This window comes from Notechis scutatus, chromosome 13, assembly GCF_049901735.1.
Source record: "Notechis scutatus isolate UNSWTSFEM ecotype Mainland chromosome 13, rNotScu1.2, whole genome shotgun sequence".
NCBI classification, from domain to species: domain Eukaryota; kingdom Metazoa; phylum Chordata; class Lepidosauria; order Squamata; family Elapidae; genus Notechis; species Notechis scutatus.
In genome coordinates, this window is record NC_142021.1 from 13729905 (window position 1) to 13755009 (window position 25105).

At 50.8% G+C, this 25105-nt stretch overlaps 2 protein-coding genes across 2 annotated transcripts in view; both read right to left on the reverse strand.

The window, feature by feature from the left end:
* Window positions 1-1356: 1356 nt before the first annotated feature.
* On the reverse strand, window positions 1357-9592 carry DGCR6 (DiGeorge syndrome critical region gene 6). Its single transcript, XM_026684017.2, is given in 6 exon segments — window positions 1357-1800; window positions 3139-3279; window positions 3427-3527; window positions 5560-5720; window positions 9413-9536; window positions 9539-9592. Coding segments are annotated over 6 exon segments (648 nt in total). The 5' UTR covers window positions 9576-9592; the 3' UTR covers window positions 1357-1716.
* Window positions 9593-23307: 13715 nt separating this feature from the next.
* Window positions 23308-25105, reverse strand: part of LOC113422868 (scavenger receptor class F member 2-like) — a 93684-nt gene continuing 91886 nt past the window's right edge. The window contains 2 exon segments of the mRNA XM_087942821.1: window positions 23308-24918; window positions 24921-25067. Coding sequence (XP_087798947.1) covers window positions 23960-24918; window positions 24921-25067 — 1106 coding nt within the window. The 3' untranslated portion in view covers window positions 23308-23959.

Below are 25105 nucleotides of genomic sequence, written 5' to 3' on the forward strand. Positions count from 1 at the left end.
CATATTTAGCTGGTTGTCCACTAAGACTCCAAGATCCTTCTCAGTTACTACTATTAAGCCAGGTTTCACCCAGTCTGTATGTGTACCTTTCGTTTTTCTTGCCTAAGTGTAAGACTTTATTGGTTTGTACCTCCCTTGATCTTGATTGTATCCCTGTTAATGCAATTTAGGATTGCATTGGGTTTTTTGGGCTCTTTTTTAAAAAGAGAATAAAATAAAATTGTAAATTCTACAGTAATTATAAATTCTACAGTAATTATAAATTTTACAGTATCAAAAATAGACTCTTGGTTATGGAAGTAATTATAGTCAATTTTGAAGTAGCAAATTAAACTAAGGCCCTCTGGAACTACCTAGATGATTTGGCAGCACACAAATCTAATAATGAATAAATAGATAATAATAAAAACTTATTTTGTCCAGCTGGGTTTCTCCCACCATACAGAGCCAATTCAGGGGGAGAATGGACAATTTTATTTTAGCCGACCTGCCATCATCTATCATCCCTTTTTCCCTAAGTCTAAGCACCATATATTCAAGGCTTTTCAGATAGATGAATTCCAGATTTCTGGAATATAATTTAGCAGCATATTCACATTTTTAAAACTCAATTTCCTCCTCCAACATTAGTTCACCACTAACCATGCAAGAATTTCCATTTCCACATGGAAGTCTGTTCAAATTTGTTACGTTGCCAGTTTTAAGAATAACTGTTAACTATTTTTAAACAGCTGCTGAGGAATAGTCACTTCCAGAAATAATTTTCTATTGGTCTAATTTAGATTTAAAATAATAAGAAACATTTAGTATTTCTTAAAATTCAATGCCACATGATTCAGCAATCATTTGTGTATTCTAAATGCATGATTATCCAATTTAATAACATTGTTAGCAATATTATCTAATTATCCCACTTTCAATCTTTTACACTTTAATTTCCTTAAATGAATTCATTGTTGCTTTAAATTTTAGAGTTCCTATGGTACTTGGAAGAAAGGACTTGCCATGGCTTTAAATGCTGCCCAGCAGTAATTTTTAAGCTGGGCTTGCAGTGGTACAGATTTAGGATTTTCATATAGTACGAATTAAAACACCATTTTTGTATGAAAAACATGGCTTTAGAAAACTGTTGGGAGAAAAATCCATCTGGTTCAGTTCCAAGCTGGGAGAAAGATGTTGGAAACAATATGGAGGCGGCTTGATTGGACAGTCCCATTTACTGGTGAACAGAACCACCAGGGCTTCTGGTTCCGGGTCAGCTCAATTAACTAGATGAGTGCCAGGATTTTTTTATATCGTGCAATGAATATCATGCAGTGAATCATGTGTTTGAGATGGGCAGCCATAGAAATCTACTGAATAAATAAATTGTGTTTATTGCCTTTTTACAGCCTGTATCTCCTATATTACAATTTCAAAATATCAACCTGTAGATATTTTGGAAATTCCTCAAACATTATAAAAAGAAACAACCACCCAGGACCCTTGTTCTAAGAAAGACCAAAGACAAACTCGATCTGAACTCCTTCGGCCTTAGATTCAGATTAAGAGAGTTGGAAGGGACCTTGTAGGTCATCTAGTCCAACCCCCCACCCAAGCAGGAGACCCTGCAGCTTTGTCCTGCTCTTCTGTGAGGCAAACGATCGACATCCATGTTTCCACAAGACCCATGAGGGCCAATGCCAGGCATGGTGGGAAAAGCTCCTGTGTCCCCTCTCAAGGGAACGGCTGCCTGGGCTGCATTTCCCTTTGCTGTAGCTTCCGAATGAGCTCCAGCATGTTCATTTGGAGCGTCAGTTCCTGGGAGAGAAACCAAGAGTTTTTGTTTTTTAACTTAGGAATAAAAGCAAGCCAACTTCTCCCACCCACCCACCTGTCAGCAAAACTTCTTGCAAGAAGCCAGGGCAAAGCCGAGCCACTTCCACATCCTGCCCACAAACAATAGATTACAACAGAGGTCTCCAAACTTGGCAACTTTAAGACTTGTGGACTTCAACTCCCAGAATTCCTCAGCCAGCATAGCTTACATGGCTTACAATCCCAGTATATGAAAATAAAGACCTATTTCTCCTCCAGGGCCACCTGTTGCTGCTGTGTCAAGAGATTCTGCAGGTCCGGTGGAAGAGCCCCCCCCCATTCCCTCTCTTCCTAGCAGGGCTCTCTGATCCTGGGGTGGGGATGTTGTTCAGTGATTTCCAAGAGGGTGGGCTGCCCCCACCCCCTGATCTCAGGAGGGGGGGTGGAAGATGGGCCTTTGCATCTCTCCCTGCTAGACTCTCTAGAGCAGGGGTCTCCAACCTTGGCAAGTGTCCTGCCCCTGTCAGAGTCTGATTCCGAGGAGGAAGTCGAACAGCTGACAGGGAGTGGGAGTGTGGCTCCATTGGCTGTGGAGGAAACTGGGGAAGGGCGAAGTCCGGCTGGGCAGAGCAGGGAAGAGGTAGAACAAGGGAGAGGGAGTTCAGAGGAAGACCCAGGCCCACCCCGTCTTCATCCTAGGGCACTCAGGGAGGAACAGAGAAGGGAGCAACGTGGGTTGCATGGCTTATGGAGGAGGAAAGGGCCCTGATTCCCTTCATTAACCACAACTGAGAACACAGTTGCGTGTGGCAGCCTGCTAGGAGCAAATGTGACTTTATCTTGCGTTGCCGTGGTTTATCTGTGTTCCTGGCGTCTCCCAACTGTGTGAGTTTTGCCGTGCTTTCAAATCTGAAATTCTTGCTCCTGCCCTGCCAAACTAATTACTTCAGTTTGGCTTGTTTGGACTTTAAGTTAACAGTTTTTGTTGACCATGTTTTGGACTTGATTCCCTGCAGCCAAAGGCTGTTTCTGGGAGAGTTTTTCTCCAGCCAGAAGGTAACCTGGACATTGGGGGCAAAGTTGGAGCTAATAAAAGGACTATTATTGATCATCTGATTGTGTTGCCTTTGTGCCACGCCCCTTTGGGTCATCACACCAACTTTAAGACTTGTGGACTTCAACTGTTGAAGTCCACAAGTCTTAAAGTGGCCAAGGTTGGAGACCCCTGCTCTAGGGTGGGCAGCTTCACCCCAGGGCAGGCGTTCTTCAGCCCCGACATCCCAGTCTGCCTTCTTGCTGCCACTTAGCTTTGGGCAAAGCCGGATTCCGGCCTGAACAGACCTGGGGGTTGGTGGTGATGTAGAAGCCACAGATGCCAGCTTTCTCCAATGTGCTCTGCTGGTCCACCACTTTCTGATCCAGCTCCAAGACTATTTTCTCATCCATCATCCGTAGCTCAGTATGAATCCGCTGCTCCACAGCCTGAGCAAAGGAGGAACCCAAGAGGCCAAAGAAGGAACCACCATCAAACAGCGTTTGGCATTTTGAACTATGCTTCAAGCCATATGCACTAAAGGGGGAAGGAAGCACTCCACCCCCCACCCCACCCATCGCTCTTGCTGCCTTCACCTCCATCTCTCGCTGCTGAGCGGCCTTCAGAAGGGGCAGGTTGTGGGGCTGGCAGCTCTGCTGGTCCTCCTTGTGTTTGCGGAAGGTCTCCTGCTTCAGGGCTGGTGAAAAAAGGAAGGAGGAAAACAAAATGAGCCCCCCCCCCCCAAGATGCAGCCCGTCACCCGCCCAACCTTCTTGGCCTCTGTTGGCTACTCTGCTGTGCTCATAGAGTGCAGTCCACTTACAACTTTGTTTAGTAGAGCTGTGATGGCCCAGTGGTTAGAAGGCAGTACTGCAGGCTACTTCTGCTGCCTGCCGGCTGCCTGCAATTTGGCAGTTCAAATCCCACCAGGCTCAAGGTTGACTCGGCCTTTCAGCTTTCTGATTGGGTAAAATGAGGACCCAGATTGTTGCAAACAATATGCTGACTCTGTAAACCACTTAGAGAGGGCTGGAAAGCACTATAAAGTGGTATATAAGTCTGTGCTATGGCTATTGCTATTCTTTTACTCCTTCCTTCCTTCCTGCCTGCCTGCCCAGTGGTTAGAATGCAGTATTGCAGGTTAATTCTGTCAGCAGTTTGATTCTCACCAATTAAAGGTTGACTCAGCCTTCCATCCTTCTGAGGTCAGTAAAATGAGAACCCAGATTGTTGGGGGCAAGAGGCTGACTCTGCAAACTGCTTAGAGAGGCCTGTAAACGTCTAAGACAGAGGTCTTCAAACTTGGCAACTTTAAGACTTGTGGACTTCAACTCCCAGAATTCTCCAACCAACTATGCTGGCTGGAGATTCTGGGAGTTGAGGTCCACAACTCTTAAAGTGGCCAAGGTTGGGGAGCCCTGGTCTAAGGGCTATTGTTATTGCCTGCCTGCCTGCCTGCCTTCCTCTGCCCACTGCCAGCAGTTTGATTCTGACTGTCTCGACATTGACTCAGCATTCCCTCCTTCCGAGGTGGGTAAAATGAGGACCCGGATTGTTGGGGGCAACAGGCTGAAGCACTAAACCGCTTAGAGTGGGCTGGAAAGCACTGTGAAGTGGTATATAAGGGCTACTGCTTTTATAAATAAATGTGATTTTAAACCAGTTTATTTTTAAGAACGCACCAGTTTACAGAGCATGCTAAATTTAAGTTAAAAGGAAGCTGGGTGTTTTATGACTGGGCATAGCAATGAAAGTGCCTTACACAGTCTGGAAGAACATCATTTTCAGGTGTTAATATGATGGATTTGTCTTGCACATATTTGGCCAGACAACTTTCTATAATTATGCAAAGTGGTTCCAGCTAAAAGTAGAATACAGGTGAAAGGGACCTTGGAGGTCTTCTAGTCCAACCCCTGCCCAAGCAGGAGACCTTATAGGATATACCATGTGGCTGTCTAGTCTTTTCTTAAAACCTCGAGTGATGGAGCACCCACAACTTCTGAAGGCAACTTCTGTTGCACTGTTAGGAAGTTTTTCCTTAATTCCAGGTTGCTTCTCTCCTTGATTAGTTTCCAACCATTGTTTCTTGTCCTGCCCTCTGCTGTTTTGGAGCATAATTTGACACCCCGCCCCTTCTCTGGGGCAGCCCCTCAAATACTGGAACACTGCTATCATGTCACCTCTAATTCTTCTTTTCATTAGACTAACTAAACCCATATCCTGCAACCATTTTTCATATGTATAGTTTCTAGGCCTTTGATCATCTTAATTGCTCTTCTCTGAACTTTTTCCAAAGTCTCAACATCTTTTTTTGTAATGTGGTGACCCCAATAATGTGGGTTGTGGTATTCCAGGTGTGGCCTTACTAGGGTTTTATAAAGTGGTACTAATACTTCATGTGATCTTGATTCTCTGCCTCTGTTTATACAACCCAGGATTGTATTAGCATTTTTGGCTGCTGCTGCACACTGCACACTTTCCCTTATCCGCTGCTGGGAGGTGCAGGAAAGGTGATATTGTGATATTGTGATGCCACTAGACCAGGAGGAAGAAACCTTCCAGCTCTCACCACCCCTCCATTCCTTCTAAGAGGGTGAATTGAGCCTCCAGCCATCTCCTTCTGCTCACATAAAGGGAAGAAGGTGAAAAGCACCGTTTGGCCCAGGACTCCTGCCCCTTCACTAGTGAGTGCAAAGGCTCGGTGGGCATGACTCATGTGGCTCACTTGCCTCGATGCTCCGTCTGCAGTTTGAGCCGCTGGTTGTAGAGGTTTCGCTCCGTCAGGTGCTGGATGTCCAGCAGGCCCTGTATGATCTCAAAGACGGTCCCGTCAAGAAGGGCCAAGGCCAGGTCGCTGAGGATGGTGTAGGACAGCCTCTGCTGAGAAGAACTGCGGGGAGGAAATACCTTTGTCATCAGGGAGTGCGCTGAGCGGGAGGGCAATTGCAACTCAATCACAAAAACTCAACCACAAAAACTCAAACCATGGAAACTCAACCATGGAAACTCAATCGGGGTGAGATTGTTCTGTATTCTGTACAGTAGTGGATTTGAAAGCTGTACAGATGCAGATAGATAAACTCAACAAGACGTCCATAACAACGTACATTTATTGGTTCATCAGGTATCCTCGTAACTCACATTTGTGATGAAGTTCTTCTTTAATGACCAATCCTTTGTATATCTATTTTGTAGGTAAAAAGATGATTATCTTCTATCCTTTTTCTCTCATCTCGTGGCAATAGAAGTAGAACAGTTACCACGAGTCTATGAGTTCAGCCAAGAGTGAGGAAAACTCCTACCCATCGAGGGTTAATTTAGTGACCAATCAGGATTACAGATGTGGTCACGTGATATGGACTACATTTCCCAGGATACCTTAACTACATTTACCATGATGCATTCCCTTAAGGGGACAGCTCACAATTGCTACCTAACTATCCAAATCCCATTAACTCTAAACTGTCTGGACAGCACAGGGATTCTACTTGGTCGGACCCGTTCTATAAACCGGTTGTTACGATTCTGCGCAGTTCAGAGAACCGGAAAATCGTGCCACTGGCTGGCCCCTCCCCTCCCCTCCCAGACCCCTCACTCCTTACCTGGCATGCGCGCCATCCAACCTGCCTGCTCAGTTGCTATTCTTCCTTTTTTCCGCCCCGACCATCGGGAGATTTAGATTAGCTAGAAAGCAGGAAATCGTTGGATTTCTTGCTTTCTAGCTAATCTAAAAGCAGAGCTGAACCTTCCTTAGGACAGAAGCTTCTATTATTCAGTGCAGACTCAGGTAGCCGATTGCAGAAAGGTAGATCTCTGAGTGAATCTATGATTCTGTGAGCAACTCAATCTGCCTGCCTGCTTTGCCGGATTTCTGGTAAAAGTTACTCTTTTTAAATAAAAAAAATCAATATTTACATAAATATTTATAATATTTACATACAAGCCACGCTGTCACATGACCACCAAGCCACGCCCAGCCACTAAGCCATGCCCAGCCAGTCGCATTCCCACCAAGCCACACCCACAAATTAGGCCACGCCCACAGATCCGGTTGTTAAGAAATTTGAATACCAACCCCAAACTCAACCATGGAAACTCAACCATGGAAAGAGGCCAGTAAATTAGCCTCTTTCTCCCAAGCACAAGGAAAGTGTTTGTCTTTAAGGACTACAGGAGTTTAGACGCAACTGGATCAAATCCCCACAAATCCCCATTTCTGCTTGTTGGCTCAAAAATGTGGAAAGCTACTTGTCAGCTGGGTTTTCACAAGCATTAAACCGAGGTCAACAGAACCCGCGGCTGTATGCACGCACAAAATACATGGCACCCCTGCAAATAAAGAGTGCAGCTTGGGGAATGGGGGGCTTCTGCACTGAAACACCCCCCCCCACACACACACACTGCTATTTTGTGTCGAGCCCAAGCCTGCTCCTTCCAACTCTTATTTCCAAGCCTTTCCAAACCTTTTTAACGGAATGGAATAAAGGAATAATTGAGTGGGAAGGGACCTCAGAGGTCTTCTAGTCCAGCGCCCTGCTCAAACACGGGACTCTCTTGTCAGTGATGCACAAAAGCGGACCGATCCTCCAGGTAAGTCTGCCTCTTCAGCGCATGCAGCTTTACCTGCCCTCCCTATTCCGTTTCCACTGCCATTCCTCAAGGGTTTATGGCTCCTGGCTCTTTTGATGGGGAAAACAGAAGGAACTTCACTGACTACATAAGGAGTTTTCCCCTTTCTTGGTCAGAAAACAATGCAGAGTATATATTATAAAGGGTCTAAACGGGATGGGCTGAATAATATTGGTTTAAAATTGGTCTTTCCAGACAACGGACTGGATTAAGGTTTGTCAATCAGTGAGACTCTGTTAGACTCAGTCTTATTGGACAATGGGACAAATAAAGGCCTGGAGACTAAACCATATGAAGAACGGCTGCAGGACTCGGGTTTGGCTCGTCTAAAGAAAAGAAGAATTAGGGGCGAGATGATAGCAGTCTTCCGGCATTTGAGGGGCTGCCACAAAGAAGAGGGGCTCAAATTATTCTGCAAAGCCCCTGAGGGCAGGAGAAGAAACAAGGGATGGAAACTATTCAAGGAGAGAAGCAACCTGGAATGAAGGAGAACCTTCCTAACAGGGAGGACAATTAACCAGGGGAATGGCTTGCCACTAGAAATCGTGGCATCTCCACCACTGGAGGTTTTTAAGAAGAAATTAGACGGCCACTTGTCTGAAATGGCACAGGGTCTCCTGCTTAAGCAGGGGGCTGATGTAGGTCACCAAGGTGGAGGAGCAGGTGCCCTTTGATAGAAGGAGAAGGCAGGTGGGTCATCCCTGCAGGCTAAAGGGTCAGTTACTGTCAGCTGTTATCAGAGGGAAGATGCCTTCCTGGAGATAAGCTGCCTTTCGTGGGACTCTGGGGAAGTTTCCCTCCTTTTATAACCCCCTCGCAGAGGGGTGAGTTGAGGGTGGCTTGGATTTAGGGTGGGGGGCTGAAGGTGAGAGGGTGGGGGACAGGCTGAAGAGGAGGGGGAAGGGGAGAAACAAAAGGTTAAAAAGGGGATGGGGAGGAGGAAAGGAAGATGGGGAAGGGGAGACAAGGAGGAGGGCAAAGAGTTTTTTTAAAAAACTTTTTTTCTGGAAAAGATCATATTAGGGCAGGGGCCTTCAAAATTGACAGCTTTAAGACTTGTGGACTTCAATTCCCAGAATTCCTCAGCCCACCATAGATGAAGTCCACAAGCCGTAAAATTGCCAAGTTTGGAGAGCCCTGGTCTAAGACAACTGGGGATTCCATGTTGAAAAAGTCTTGTGCAGGGCGTCTTCAAACTTGACAGCTTGAAGATTTATGGACTTCAACTCCCAGAATTCCTCCTCCAGTCCTGTTAGCTCAGGAACTCTGGAGTCCACAAATCTTAAACTTGCCAAGGTTGAAGACCCTTGAGATAAATGGTTGGAAGGGACCTTGTAGGTCATCTAGTTCAACTCCCGCACCCCAGCAGGAGACCCTACACCAGGAGTCTTCAAACTTGGCAGCTTTCAGACTTGTGGACTTCAACTCCCAGAATTCCTCCTCCTCTCATGTTAGCTCAGGAATTCTGGGAGTTGAAGTCCACAAGTCTGAAAGTGGCCAAGTTTGACCCTTGTGTGTGTGTGTGTGGGGGGGGTGTGTCTCCAAACTTGCCACTTTAGGACTTGTGGATTCCAACTCCCAGAGTTCCTCAGCCAGCAAAGCCAGCTGAGGAATTCTGGGAGTTGGAGTCCACAAGTCTTCAAGTGACCAAAGTTGGAGACCACTGTAAATTTCCAGAAGCCCCCTTCCTTAAATATGCCTCCCCGCCTTTCAGAGCCAAACGGGCATGAACAACCCCGCCCTTGCTGTGCCCCAAAAGCCAAGCCACTTGGAAGCCCCCCGCCACTTGGGGCTTCCAGGTAGCCCCCTCTGCCCTCCCCCGCTCCCTCGGACGTGGCGGGGAAAACCCGGCGGTCGGTCGGTCGGTCGGGGAGGGGCTGGTCCGGACCCCGCTGCTCTGCGCGAAGCCCCGTCCCCGCCGCCCCTCCTCGCACCCCCGCCGTCTCCACCCACCTGGGCAGCTGCTTCACCAGCGCCTGCAGCTCCGAGAGCATCTGGTAGTGCCGCGCCTGCTGCCTCGCCGGACGGTCGCCGCCCAAGCCCCCTCCTCCTCCGCCGGCTGGGCCCCGCCCGCCTCGCCCTCCGGGAAGACGAAGGCAGCAGCGAAGCGCTCCATGGACTGCAGGGCGGGGCGGGGGGGAGGGGAGTAGAGCGCGGCGGCGGCTTCTCGCGCGAGCCTGCAGACGCCCCGCCCCTTGCCCCGCCCCCTCCGCCGAGCCAAGGCGGGAGGGGGCTTCCTCCGTCTCGGGGGCCGCGCCGAGAAGGTCCCCTTTCTCCCCTCCCCGCTGCTGCTTTCTCCCTTCTTAATTGTTGCCCCCCCGGCGCCTGAGTAGAGGAATACAGATTAACAGAGTTGGAAGGGACCTTGGAGGTCATCTAGTCCAGCCACCCCCGCGCCCAAGCAGGAGACCCTACACCAGGGGTCTTCAAACTTGGCAAGTTTAAGACTTGTGGACTTCAACTCCCAGAATTCCTGAGCTAACATGACTGGAGGAGGAGGAATTCTGGGAGTTGAAGTCCACAAGTCTTAAAGCTGTCAAGTTTGAAGACCCCCTGCCCTACACCATTCCTGACAGATAGGGCGGGCGGGGTCTCCTCCTCCAGCGATGCCCAGCTTGCGTTTCGGTCAATGCAACCTAAATGTGCAATTGTGCAGCCACATCCTGTGTTTGTTTGCTGGCTTGGATTCCGTTATGGGTGCTTCTTACAAGAGTGCAAAAAACCCTCAAACACGTCCCCCCCACTTCCCCTCCCTCCCCTCCCCATCCTGGACCCCAGCCTCCTGTTTGACAAGCACTCAGAAGAGTTGCATGTCCAGTGGCAGATTAAGGCTCACTGGTGCCCTAAGCCAGGGGTCTCCAACCTTCTGGCAGACTTCAACTCCCAGAATTCTGGGAGCTGAAGTCCTCCAGGCTTAAAGTTCCCAAGGTTGGAGACCCCTGCCCTTAGCACTGACAATGTTTACTAGTATAATTTGATTTGATCACTTATTATGATGTTTCCTAGTATGAACTGATTGCTTATTTCTACCCTTTGACTACGATTAAGTGTTATACCTATGATCCTTGACAAATGTATTTTTTTCTTTTTCTTTTTTATAAACACTAAGAGATTTTGCACCAAAGACAAATTCCTTGGGTGTCCAATCACACTTGGACACCTGGTGCCCTAAGCATATACTTAGCCTGCTTCATGGTTAATACACCCCGGAGTGAGCCTCCATACACAGGAACCTCTTAATAAGCTGGTTTTCCACGTGCAAGTCTTCCGGATCACCTCTCCAGCTTGGCAATAGGTGCAGTTCCACACCTGTCCAGGAAATGGCGATCTCCAACAGCTGGATGCCAGGAGGGGGCTTTGGGCTGCATTCCCCAACCTGGCAAGGTTTCCGCTGTGATAAAGGCGCCTCCAAGGGACCCAACACTGGTTACTGCAGGGGGTTGGACTAGAAGACCTCCAAGGTCCTGAAGGATCAGATGATGGCATGTATGTACAGAGGAGGCCCTGGGGATCGGAGGAAGGGTCCTATGTGGAGATAGGACCCAGGTATGGATGGAATGGACATGAGGGGGAGGAATATGAATTCTGATAAAACATTTTCTCTTGTCTTCATTTCTTGGCCTTAAGCTGCCTTGCTCCTTCCTGTCTTCTCCCTCTCTACAGAAGAAGGGGGGGGGGGTCACAGGGGTGTGTGTGCTGCCTCAGACAAAGATTTAAAACTGCTTTTACTTTTCCCTGTGGAAAGGGGGTCGCAGGGAGTGGAGGAGCTACCTGGAGCTGCTCTGCAATAGGAAAGGGGTTGGAACCGCACATTCCTAGTGAGGCAGAAGTTAGCACCTTAAACCACTAGCCAGGATATTAGGGACAAGAACAGCTTTCTTATAAGAAAACCCCCAAAAACCACATCGTTGGCACATGAAACTAGGACACTTGGCAAGATACCTGTGACCTGGGGTGAAAAATGATGACATGACATTTAGCTATGTAGGGGGCTGAGATCCAAATAACCAATCAATATGACCTGCTATGTATGCATTATTAGAGGAAGGGCAAAGGGCTGAATGCGACCACCCCTTGACCCTAAAAATTGCTGTAAGATTCTCATCGAGGCCCTTGGTTAGCTTTCGAACCAGGGTCCTTATATCTTGGTACCAAAATAAAAGTATATTGTATCACACCTTGTGTCCAGTGACTTATCGGCTTCGACACCAAGCAAGAGCCCAGTTTTGGGGACAACAGTCCCTTCCAACTCTGTGATTCTATATATATTCCACCTGCTGCATCTCCCCTCCCCCCTTTTGTTTGTTTCCTCCCTTGAAATCGTGGGTGAGCCTTTCAGCCACAAAGGGCAGCCGAGCATTAGGGTTTTATGTATTGTCCTCTTCTGGCTGGCAGGAGTTGCAGCTGCTCGGTATGTTTGGAGAGTAGGGTTTTCACTGCAGGGAAGCAGGACACGTATAAAGCTCCCCAAGAATGTAGGCCAGGGGTCCCCAAACTTGGCAACTTTAAGACCTGTAGACTTCAACTCCCAGAATTCTCCAGCCAGCATAGCCCACAAGTCCACAAGTCTTAGAGTTGCCAAGTTAGGGGACTATTAGATGGGTTCGCGGGAATAAGAGGCAGGACGCGGCAGGAGCAGGTAAAACTCTTTTTATTGCTGTTTAAGTAAAAAGCCACTCAGCCGCGGCAGGTGCCAGCTTTTGTAGCTAGCGCTGTCCAAAGCTTCAGCCACTGATGGGACTTTATTTCTCCCGCCAGTGGCTGGGCCAATGTGTGGAGTCTGCTAGCCGACTCCACTCTATGGCCATATTTGGTAATACTTAACACCCCTCCCCTCCTAGTTAGTGTTCCTCCCATCAACATCACATACCTTACATTGTCACGTAGGTAGGCAGGGCTTTGAGGGGTGTGACTGGACCTGTACACCTCACTAGTTCCTGGGGCAGTGGCCTGAGTGGATGGGTCCGCCGCTGCTCCGGTCCCTGCCTGTAGAACCATCTCGAAGTCGTCTTGTGGTGCAGCAGGGACTGTTGAGCTTGAGGCCTCAGAAGTACACCAGGGATTTCCTCTTCAAAAGATAAGTGTTCCCGTGTTCTGTCCGGGTTTGAGGCTAGGCAGTCAGTTCTCTTGTTGAGCTCTGTATGTAGGGCCTGAGTCAGCGACCGTTCTGCTGGAGAGTGTCAGGTGTCTGGCTGGTTGTCTGTGCTAGGGACCCAGCCTCTGATCTGGTCAATGTGTCTCTCCCACAGTCTCCCTTCTTCGGTTTCTACCCTGTATGATCGGGGCCCTGTAATCCCTGTGACCCTGGCTGGTACCCATGTGGGTCCCTCTGTATACTTGTGGGCGTAGACCGGGTCCCCTATGGTGAATTGCCTGCACTTTCCCGTGGAATCTATGGGTGTCTCGGTGCTGTAGTTGGGGTGGACTCTGTCAAGTGTTGATTGTAGCCTTTGGCCCATTAATAGTTCTGCGGGGCTACAGTGTGTTGTTACGTGGGGTGTGATGTATTGGGCCAAGAGCATTTTATCGATCCTTTCTTGCCAGTCCCCTCAGCCCATTCGCCTGAGCGTTTCTTTGGTCATTCGGACCATTCTCTCTGCTTGTCTGTTTGTCGCTGGATGTGCAGGTGCGGACAGTGCGTGCCTGATCCCCAGTCCAGCCAGGAATGCTTTGAATGGCTGCAAGGTGAACTGCAGCTCGTTGCCAGAGATGAGGATGTCCAGAAGCCCATGAGTGGAGAATAGTTGTCAGAGGGCTCTTATGGTGGCCTCTGATGTGGTGGACTTCATTAGTATTACTTCCAACTACTTGGAGTATGCATTGACGACTATGAGGAAAATTTGCCCCTTGCAGGGCCCAGTGAAGTCAATGTGTACTCAGGCCCGTGGGGCTGTGGGTGTGTCTCCCATTTTCTGGGGCTCACTGCTGGGTGGACTGGTCTGGTTTTTTGACAGGGGGTGCAGGTGGCGACCCAGGTTTCTTTGTCCAGCCCTGGCCACCACACATAGCTTCTGGCCAGGGCTTTCTTTCGGACTATCCCCAGGTGGCCCTCGTGTAGCAGTGTCAATATTCTATTCCTTAGTGGGGGCGGAATAACTACTCTCTCCACCCCCAGTATGCAGCCCTTTAGTACTGACAGCTCAGCCTGTCTGTTTTTATACGGTTTGAATTCATCCCCTTTTACCGCTTCCGGCCATCCCCTCCACACCCAGTTTGAAATCCACGCCATAATTTTGTTGCGGGCTGTGAGTGTCACGATCTCTGTAGACGTCATCAGTCCAGGCAGTAGTTCCTCCACTAGTAATACTGTGGTGGACAGCGCCAGGTCTTCGGCTAGGTCTGGAAGGGGACAGCGGCTCAGGGCGTCGGCGAGGGAGATGTCTTTTCCTGGCCTGTGGATTATGTGGTAGCTATATGAGACCAGGAACACAGTCCATCTTAACATCCTGGGTGATAGGATGTTTGGTGTGGGTCTATCTCCGGCGAGGATACCCAGCAAAGGTTTGTGATCAGTGATCAAATTGAATTGTCTTCCATAAAGGTATTCGTGGAAGTGCTTGACTCCTGTGACTGCAGCAAGTGCTTCCTTGTTGATATGGCTATAGTTTCTTTGCGTTTTGGACAGTGTCTTTGAGTAATATGGTATGGGGGCTTCTGTCCTGTTGGGTAGTCAGTGGCTGAGGACTGCTCTGATTCCATAGGGAGAGGCATCGCATGTGAGTGTCAATGGTAGCATCTCGCTGTATTGTATGAGAATGCTGCTGGATGTCAGGACGTTTTTAATCTTTTTGAAAGTGTCGGCCTTGTGTTGCCCCCAGGCCCAGGTGGTTGTTTTATCTAGCAGTCTGTGGAGCAGTTCTGCAATGGTCACCTTCTGTGGTAAGAAAACATTGTAGAAGTTGAGTAACCCCAGGAAGGCTTGCAGTTTCATTTTGTTTTGTGGGGTGGGAGCTTCCTGTATCTCCTTCAATTTCCTGTTTGTGGGTCTGATGCTGGATGGTCTATCAGGAAACCCCAAAACTCCACTTGGGGGACGGCTAGGTGGCACTTATTCCTTTTTAATTTCAGTCCGGCTTCCTGGAATCTGCCCAATACTGTCCTCAGTCAATTGCTCCCTGCTTTCGGCCGAGATGATTACATCGTCGAAATATGGGATTACCCCTGGAATGTTGTGCAGTAGCCTTTCCATAATGCTCTGGAACAGGCCTGGGGCAATGCTGACTCTGAACTGCAGCTGCTTGTATTTAAAAGCACCTTGGTGGGTGACAATGGTTTGCGCTTCAGCGGTTTCCTCATCGATGGGCAGTTGCTGATAGGCCTGGGCGAGATCTAATTTGGCAAATATAGTCCCTTGGCTCAGAGAGTGCAGGAGGTGCTGTACTACTGGCACAGGATAGGCACTTCATTGGAGGGCCTTATTCAATGTTGTCTTGTAGTCAGCACAAATCCTGACTGACCAGTCTGGTTTAACTGGGATGACGATTGGGGTCTCCCATTTGGCATGGCCAACTGGCTCGAGGACCCCTTGGGCAATTAATTTATTTAATTGTTCTTCGACCTTGGGCCAGAGGGCAAATGGGACTTGAGTCGGACCAGGGCAATGTTGGGGTCTAAATTAAATGATATTGGGGTCCCTGTATACTTGCCCAGTTTGTCATCGAAGACATCACTGAATTCCTGTTCCAGTTCTGTGATGTCTGCTGCCAGGGGCGGGGTGGTGGTCTGTGCTGTGTGACCGCCGGTGATGTTGATCTGGAGCGGCTGGAACCATTCTCTTCCTAGTAGACTTGGCAGATTCCGATCTACTATGGTGAGTGGCAGGTTTCCTTGAAATTGGCCGTATTCTATGTGGGCCATCTTCCTGCCCAGGACAGATTTGCGGCAGCCCTGGTAATCTTTTAATATAATAGTCTGTGGTTCCAATTGGTCGCACCGCAGTTTGGGTTGGAGTCTTTTGAAGGTGTCTCACGAGATCATGGATATGTAGGACCCCAAGTCTACTTCCATCTGGCAGGGCTTGCCCTCGATGGATACTGTGGCCATTTTTTGTTGGCCTCATAGGCATCAGCGTGTGTCACCTGGGTCTTGGCGTAGCCAACGAAGGTAAAGTGTGTTTCTTCTTCCCTGGCATCATCTCTCCTTTTGAATTTCCTGCCAGGGGTCTTCCGTCTTCCCTCAGCCATTTTGCCTTGTGGGTGATGATACCCACCTGCCTTGCTTGTTGGTCGGTTGGATGGCTCGGCATACCTCCACGATGTGGCCTCTGCGTTCACATCTTCGGCAGATAGTGTCCTTAAAACAGCATGCCGAGTGGTGGTGATTTTCTCCACAACCCCCGCACTATCTATTTCCTTGTTTCCCGTCTGGTTAACCGGACTTCATCTTGTGCACTTCTTCATTGTCCTCGCTTGCTTCGGAGGCAGAGTGGCTTTGGTGGCGATTGGCCTTGGTTGCATGGACCCTCCCTGTCCCTCTGATCCGCGCTGCCAAGTTGTCAGAGGACTACACGGCTCATGCCTCATCAATGGCTTTCTTGATGAGACGTCCTCCCGGGCCAAGAGTCTCTTTTGTAGCATTTGGTCCCTCATTCCCAGGATGATTCGGTCTCGGATCATCCCTTCTGTGTCTGGGAACCTGCAGTTGTTTTGCTATCTTCCGCAGTTTGGCTACGAATGTGTTTATTGTCTCCCCCTCTCTCTGGCTCCGTGTGTAAAATTCATGCCAGCTTGCCAGGTAGGAGGGAGAGGGGGTGTAATGTCCCTTGGGTGCCCATTGGAGTTCGTCCCAGGATACACTCCGCAGGTCGTCCGATACGAGGGCACCTGCCATTTTATAAATTTCAGAGTCACAGTAGGTCAGGAATAAGGCTTTTTTCTGTGCATTGGGGGCTGCTTGGAGTCTGTTGACTTCCAGGTGCAGGTCAAATCAGCCCATGTATGAGGACCATTTCTCCTTTGCCGCGTTGTAGGGGATCGACATCGGGTGGTGTGCCAGGCTGGTCAAGCGTTGTGTCATGTTGGTTGGCGGGGTCACAATCATTGTGATGGCCAGTAAAATGTCATCCGAATCCCACAAGATGTCCTTTGTTCTCTCCGCAGCTCAGGATCTCACCTTCATCGCCAATGTTAGATGGGTCCGCGGGAATAAGAGGCAGGATGCGGCAGGAGCAGGTAAAACTCTTATTGCTGTTTAAGTAAAAAGTTGCTCAGCTGTGGCAGGCGCCAGCTTTTGTAGCTAGTGCTGTCTAAAGCTTCAGCCACTGATGGGACTTTATTTCTCCCGCCAGTGGTTGGGCCAATGAGTAGAGTCTGCTACTCTACTCTATAGCCATATTTGATAATTCTTAACAGGGACCTCTGATATAGGTTGAGAAAAGAGGCAAGTAGGAGCAGGCTTCCAGCTGCAGCAGCCAATGGGAAGGGAGTTCCTGGCCAGGGAGAATGCAGAAGGAGGTCAGAGGGGTCCTTTCCATCACAGGTATAAAGTAGTCCAGTGGCCCCCAACTTTGGGGGCATCCATGACCAGTTCCGTGGAGGGAGGTTTTTCTGTGGACCAGAGGGGGTGTGTGGTTTTGCATGCTACCTGGCATCCCACGGATGGGGCTTCGCTTATTTGTGTAGCCCAGTTTCTGGCCTGCTACAGCCCCATGCCTATTGTGGTTCGCTGGCAGCAGGTGTGGATGGCTGAGGTCTCAGAGAGCGAGGACTCAGATGAGGGGCCTGTGTGTGAGGCAGGGATGGGGCCATGACAATCAGGGAGTGGAGTCCTGCCTTTGGAGATTGTGGAGGCTGGCAGCAGTGATAAAGAAGCCCCTGAGGAGTCTGTGCTTAGCGTGTGTGCGTGCAGGGCTGCTTGAAGGAAAGAGCACCTGCAGCAGCACGGGCAACTCGGGAGTAAGGCTTCAAGGTAATGGCCCTTCCCTTGAGAGATAAAAGCCAGCTGAGAATCCGGAGTTCTTTGCAGGAAGCAAAGAAGTTTTTGCACTCAAGCCTGGTGGACGTTCGGAGTATCTTGGTTGGTGTTTGGAGACTCTTTGTGTTTGAAATATTTCTTAGTAACTTTATCTCGTGTTCTTGGCAGCCTTGCACAACCTTGGCAAGGCTCGTTCTTATCAGAGACAATTAGTTGGAAAACAGCCTTTTAACCGTGAAGGAACGGAATTTGTAAAGAATCATTAAAAGTTTTTGCGGTTACCTCCGTTTGGTGTTTGTTTCCTTGGAACAAAGTTTGGGTCAAAACAGTGCCAGTCCATGGACTGGGGGCTGGGGACCTCTGGTCCAGTCAGCTTCAGGGCTTCGCTTCTGGTTCTTTCTTTCTCAACCTCAGCAATTTCTAAGATCCCTCAGCCAGCATCTTAAAAGTTGCTGAGACGGAGAAATCGCTGCTCTAGTTTTGACTGGCTGCCCTGCACCAATTCATTGGGTAAAGGAAAAGTGGCTGCGGAAGTCAAAAAGAAGAGCAGGGGGCCAGGTCTGGAGAAGAACCTGCCCAAATCTGCTGACCTGGAACATGGAAATTCAGCATCGTTCGACATGCTCTAGGACAGGGGTGTCAAACACAAGGGCCACGGGCAGCATCCTGCCCACAATGTGGTTGGATCAGGCCCATGGAGCCAGAGGTGGTATTCAGCAGGTTCTGACCAGTTCTGGAGAACCGGTAGCGGAAATTTTGACTAGTTCGGAGAACCAGCCAATCCCACCTCTGACTGGCCCCACCAACCCCATCTCTTCTCTGCCTCCCATCGAGTCCCAGCTGATTGGCTGGGTCTCCTTTGTTTGCCCTGCACAGGAGAACGGAGCTGGAAAGCAGGTTTGTGGGGTGGGGAGGGAGACTTTGCAGTATCCTTCCCCTGGCACACCCACCAAGCCACACCCACAGAACCAGTAGTAAAAATATTTGAATCCCACCACTGCACGGGGCCACCCTGGGAAATGTAAGGGGGTCACCCTGCGTCACTTTGGCTCAGTCTACTCAGTGCAAAGAGGAAATATGCTGTCATGCCCCTGTTGGAATCTGATTCTGAGGGGGAGGTCGAGCAGCTGACAGGGAGTGGGAGTGTGGCTCCGGAGATGGTGGAGGAAACTGGGGAAGGGCACAGTCCGGCTGGGCATTCAGAGGAAGACCCAGGGCCACCTGAAACGTGAGTTACGTGCGTGACGGGGGAGGAAAAGGCCCTGATTTCCTTCATTAGCTGCAGCTGGGAAAACAGGATTTAAAAAGAGCGTTTGCGCACAGCACCTTTCTGGAAGCAAAGCGTGAATTATCTTTGTTTGTCACATCTTATCTGGGTTCCAGCATCCCCCCAAAGGTGTGTGTTTCATTTTGTTATGAAGTCTGCAATTCCTTGTCCTGCCCTGTCTCGTTAATTGCTGCAGCGTGGTTTGTGTTGGTTTTTATTTATAATTTAGATGTACTTTGGGTTTGGATGGAATTTCTTCCCTTTAAAAATTGTTCTTAGGAGGGTTTTTTCTCCAGCCGATGATAACTGGACATTGGGGGACAAGTTGGAGGAATTAAAGGGACTTTATCTACTTCTGTGACTTTGTTGCTTCTGTGCCACACCCCTTTGGGTCATCACACATGCCAGCAGCTTGGGGAGTGGTGTCAAGCTGGCCATGCCCACCCAGTCGAGGTCCCACCCCCCCTGAGGTCAACCACAGCCCTGATGAAATTGAGTTTGACACCTCGAGCAGCTGATGGACTCCCGACGGAGCAGAGCCCTTAAGCTGTCTTTGGGGCCCCGTCCTATGGATAGGCAGTAATGCCCAGATTGTGTCAATCAGACTTTTATTTCAGTCCAAGATCAGAAGGCGCTGCCTTGTAGACAAATCTGCTCCATCAGGGTTTCCCAACCTTGGCATCTTTTTAAGATGTGGCATTTGGATGCTGGATGGGCAATCATGGCAGTTGAAGTCCACATGTCTTAAAAGTTGCCAAGATTGGGAAACAGGAGGCTGTGCCTGGATTTGTCCATGGCTGGTCTATTCAGTAACCCCAGTGAGCACATCATGGCCGAGAGGGGTGACGGAATGGCCCTAAGTGGCCCTTTGGCATCCTCTCTATAAGCTGCGGTGGCACAGTGGTTAGAGTGCAGTACTGCAGGCTACTTCTGCTGACTACCGGCTGCCTGCCAAGTTTGAAGATTGTTGGTTTAGGTGCTATTGCTGTTGTTATTCCTCTTCCTTTTTCCTTCCTTCCTTCCTTCCTTCCTTCCTTCCTTCCTTCCTTCCTTCCTTCCTTCCTTCCTTCCTTCCTTCCTTCCTTCCTTCCTTCCTTCCTTCCTTCCTTCCTCTCTCCCTCCCTTCCTTCCATGATGCACAGTGCTTAGAATACAGTATTGCAGGCAAACTCTGCCCACTGCCAACAGTTCGATCTTGACTCAGCCTTCCCTCTTTCTGAGATGGTGAAATGAGGGCCCAGATTGTGAGGGGCAAGAGGCTGACTCTGTAAACCTCTTAGAGAGGGCTATAAAAGACTGTGAAGCGGTGTATAAGTCTAAGGGCTATTGAAAGTGGTATTGCTCTTCTCCCAGCAACTTAACCAGCTGAAGAAAGCCGCCTCCTTCTCCCAGGCATTTCTCCTCATTTCCTCCAGTTTGAGGTCAAGCAATGGTTCTGCCTTGCATTGGCAATCCTTGGAGAGACGGTCTTCTTCCCAAGTCATAGCATGTCACAGTTGCAACCAAACACCTGCTCTTTCCTTTTCCAAAACAAAATGTAAATGTTTTAATGACATTTAAACCACCCAGAGAACATTGGCTGTGGCAGGTTAGAAATGCACTGGTGCTAATAAAAATGAGGAGGTTAAGGGGTAGCTTTTCTGGATGACTTTTGGTGATTAAACACTACAGCACAACCTGTATCTTTATTGGCTGTGATTGTTTCTCATTGGACTGGTTTTTAAATTATTGTGTTCCTTGTCCAAAAGGTGCTTTTCTAAAGGCAAATGGACTTTGTTTTTTTTTCCCTTCAAGACATTTTGCTTCTCATCCAAGAAGCATCTTCAGTCCTGACTTCTTCAGAACCGAAAAAGCTCCTTGAATGAGAAGCGAAAAAAAACAAAGAGAGTCCAGGTGCCTTTTGAAAAGCATCCTTTGTATAACCATGACCTGGATGACTGACAATTTCCATAGGTAGATATTGTTCCTTGTGTTGTGGCTTGGTTTTATGCAGCATATGAGCCTCGGTGGTGCAATGGTTAGAGTGCAGTACTGCAGACTACTTCTGCTGACTGCCGGCTGCCTGAAATTTGGCAGTTCAAATCCCACCAGGCTCAAGGTTGACTCAGCCTTCCCTCCTTCCGAAGTGGGTGAGGACCCAGATTGTTGGGGGCAAGAGGCTGACTCTGTAAATCACTTAGAGAGGGCTGGAAAGCGGCATATAAGTCTAAGTGCTATTGCTATTGCTTTGCTCTTCCTTTTCCTTCCCTCCCTCCCTCCCTCCCTCCCTCCCTTCCTTCCTTCCTCCTTTCCTTCCTTCCCCCCTAATGGTTAGAAGGCAGTATTGCAGGCTAACTCTGCCCATTGCCAGCAGTTCAATCCTGACTGGCTCAAGGTTGACTCAGCCTTCCATCCTTCCAAGGTCAATAAAATGAGGACCCAGATTGTTGGGGGCAAGAGGCTGACTCTGTAAACCGCTTAGAGAGGGCTGGAAAAGCATACGTCTAAGTGCTAAGTGCTACATGGACTTCCCATCCCAGTATTGTTCAACTTACAGAAGCTCCATGGGGTTACTGAACGCAGCACAGATTCCAGCCCTTTCCTTAAACAACAGGTGGAGGAAGAAGGTTCATCCAGCTGCCCATTGGCCCAGGGGCTGCAGTGCTCATTGCCAGCTAGGAAGCCGGTTGCTGGAAGCCCAACATGTCCCACTAAGCATCGAGTGCGCTTCAATATAAAAGAAATTAAAATGAGTTTGGTTCAAGAGTTCCGACTCCGCTGGAAGCTACAAGTTCACCAGCTGCAGCAGTGAACATTTGTAATTTAATCAATCAATCCATCAATCAATCAGAATAGAGCTGGAAGGGACCTTGGAGGTCTTCTAGTCAATCTCCCTGCTTCGGCAGGAAACCCTCTACCAGCGATGGTGAACCTTTTCGCCACCCAGTGCCCAAACTAGAACACACGTGCATGTGTGTGCCGGAGCACCGGAAAACTGAAGACCACATGCCTGCCTGTTTTGGGGCTGTTTCTGGGGCTGTTTCTGGGGCTGGTTTCAGGCTGGTTTTCAGGCCGTTTTCAGGCTGTTTTGAGGGCCATTTTCCAACGCTCCGGCACCCATGAAGACCAGCTGGCTGGAGCACATGTGTGCACCAGAAACCAGAAGAGCAGCTGGCAATGGTGAGCGTGCCCACTGAGAGGGCTCTGCATGCCACCTCTGGCACTCATGGCATAGGTTCACCATCACAGCCCTCTCCCATTTCAGACAAATGGTGATCCAGTCTTAAAAACTTCCAGTGTTGGAGAATTCACAACTTCTGGAGGGAATTTGTTCCACTGGTTAATTGTCCTCACTGTCAGGAAATTCCTCCTTAATTCTAGGTTGCTTCTCTCCTTAGCTAGTTTCCATCCGTTGCTCCTTATCTTGCCTTCAGGTGCTTTGAGAATAATTTGACCCCCTTCTTCTTCTTTGTGGCAGCCCCTCAAAATACTGGAAGACTGCTACCATGTCCCCCCTTGTCCTTCTTTTCTCTAGACTAGCCAAACCCAAATCCTGCAATTGTTCTTCATGTTTTAGTCTCCAGGCCTTTGATCATCTTAGTTGCTCTTCTCTGCACTTTTCCCAAAATCTCAGCATTCTCTTTTTGTAATATGGTGACCAAAACTGGATGCAACATTCCAGGTGTGGCCTTACTAAGGCTTTATCCAAGCTGGAAACATTTTTGGGGTGGGAAGAACTTCAGTTGCTCTTTGAAATTTCCCATAATCCCCTGGCACAATGTTCCTTTGGAGAATTACAGGAAATTGATGGGCCAGCAACCCAGCCAGCCACAAGCCATTGTCTGCTTTCCCCAGCGGGGAGTCTTCCAGATGCCTTGTCCTGATAAGCATGTCTTTTTTGGGGTGGCAATTCTGGGGATGGCTCTGGAGGGCAGCAGAAGGCTGATCTGGAGAACTGGAGGGAAGATACCTAGTGCTGACCCCAAGCCAGAAGGTTCTCCTAGGGTGCCAAGTCCCCCATCTAAGAGCCACTGTGGCACAGTGGTTAGAGTGCAGTACTGCACGCTACTTCTGCTGCCTGCCTGTAATTTGGCAGTTTGAATCTCACCAGGCTCAAGGTTGAGTCCACCTTCCATCCTTCCGAGGTGGGTAAAAACCCACATTGTTGGGGGGCAAGAGGCTGACTCTGTAAACCACTTAGAGAGGGCTGTTAAAACAATGTGAAGCGGTGTATAAGTATTGCTATTGCTATTGCCCTTCCTTCCTTCCTCCCTCCCTCCCTCCCTCCCTCTGCCCACTGCCAGCAGTTCGATTCTAAGTGGCTCAAGGTGGACTCACCTTCTATCCTTCCGAGGTGGGTAAAATGAGGACCCAGATGGTTGGGGGCAAGAGGCTGACTCTGTAAACTGCTTACAGATGGCTGGAAAGCATTGGGAAGCGGTATTATCAGTCTAAGTGCTATTGCTACCTTGTGGGCTGGAACAGGGTGGCCCCTAGTTAATTCTTGCATGGGAGACCCCCAGGAAACCCACCTGAGAAATCCAAGAAGGGGAGACTGACTTCCTTCTGGGCAGTTTGTCCCTGACGGAGTCAGCAGCTGAATTCACCCTGAGCCCCTCTGCCTTAAGGAGGGAAAGCTGGACATGGGAGGGACAAATGGTTCACCGGGAAAAGGAGTCCAAAGACAGAGCTAGAAATACCATCCTTTTATTTGAGGAAGGAAACACCAGGTGGAGCCATGCTGGCCTTTAAAGCCTCTTCCCTGCTGCCCCCACCTGGCTCCCAAGAGGAGGAGGAGGAGGAGGAGGAGGAAGAAGATGGAGGCTGCTGCATGGGATATTCCAGGAGGCTGGTCGGAGGCAGTGGAGGTGCCTGGGGAACTGAGCCCACGGCCTGGCTGCTGGGAAGGGCCCAAACCAGGTCTGTTCTGATCACAGCCTGCAGGTCAGCTGGCAGCAGCCCCTTCCCTCTTCCTGCAGAGTCTGCCCTCGCTTCCCAGGAATTGTGGGCCCCCAGAGTCAAGGCAGCTACCCCTCCTCCAAGAAAAGGCCCAGTCCTGCTGACCCCCAACAGCCCAGCCTCAGCCCCCTCCCTGCCCGGAACCCACCCCAAGGCACCCTTCCCCAGGCCCGCGAGGGTCTCCCCGGAGGTCGAGGGAGAGAAGCGGATCTATGCAGTTACAACGGCGGTTTAAAGAAAGCCCCCCGCCAGAGCCCAGCGCCAGCGCTGGGTCCCCCAAAGCCTCGCGACCCATCCCAGGGGCGGCCATCCAAAGAGAGGCCCTGGATCTCTGTGGGGCGGGGTCTCCGCTGGCCCCGGGACAGGTCCGGCTTCCCCCTCCCCTATTGCACAGTCTGCGGCGGGGCGGCGGCTCCCTTGGGCGGCTCGGCGGCCCCCTCCCGGCCCTTCTTGCGCGGCGGCTTCTTGATGGGCGTTTTCTTGGGCGCGGGGTCGGCTCGGGGCTGCCGCCAGCTGCGGTCTGCTTCTCCCCGCTCTTGGGCTCGGCGGGCGGCGGCGTCGGGCCCCAGCAGTTTCTGCAGCGGGGCGGAGGTGGGCAGCAGGGGCTTGCCGGCCTTCTGCCCGGCGGGGGCGGCGCCCGCCTGCTTGGCCTTCTGCGGGGGCGCCGGCTTCTCCCGCTGGGCCGGGAGGGGGCTCATGCCGTTGGGCCGCGCCCCCGCCTCGCCCCGCTGGAGGCTCTGGGTCTTTTCCTTCAGCTGCGCGGCCAGCAGCGTGGCGGCTTCGGAGGAGAAGCCGGGCGGCGCTTTGGGCTGCGCGGGGCTCCGGGGCGCCTCGGCCGGCCGCCTCTCCGCCGCCGGGGCCCCCATCCTCTTGAGCGCGGAGTGCAGGGCGCCGTTGAGGTTCTCCGCGGGCTCCGGCCCGGTCCGGCTGCGCTGCCTGACCTGAGCGGGGCCGGGTGGGCCCTCCGGGCTGCCGGGCTCCTGGGGGGGCTTGGGGGCCCTGTCCTTGGCCCTCGCGGCCTCGCCGGGGCTCCTCTTGCGCTTGGAGGGGCCGGGCCGGCGCTCCGCTTGCAGCTCGGCCGCGGCCGGCAGGGAGTTGCTCTGGGCCGCGTTGTACTTGTGGTGGATCCAGGAGACTTTGGGCTTGGTGGAGGGGTCCGGCGGGGGCGGCTTGGCCCGCTCCGGGGACGGGGGCTTGGCCGCCGGGGCGTCCTCCTCCTCCCGGGACTGCTTGGAGAGGCGCGCGATGCGGGCGTAGAGCGCGCCGCTGACCGAGCCGGAGCCGCAGGAAGAGCGCTCGCTGTCCGAGGACTTGAGCAGGGGCGCCTCGCCGCCGTCCGCCGGGCCCGGGGGCTCTCCTTCAGGACGGTGTACTCGCCCGCCTCCTCCGCCGCCGCCGCCGCGGCCGCCACCGCCGGGCCCTTGCGCAGCGGCTGCGCGGCCTTCTCCAGGGTGCTGCTCGGGGCCGAGACGCGCTCCTTGGGATCGCTCTCTGCGGAGGGAAGGGAGGGAGAGCCGTCAGGGGAGCAG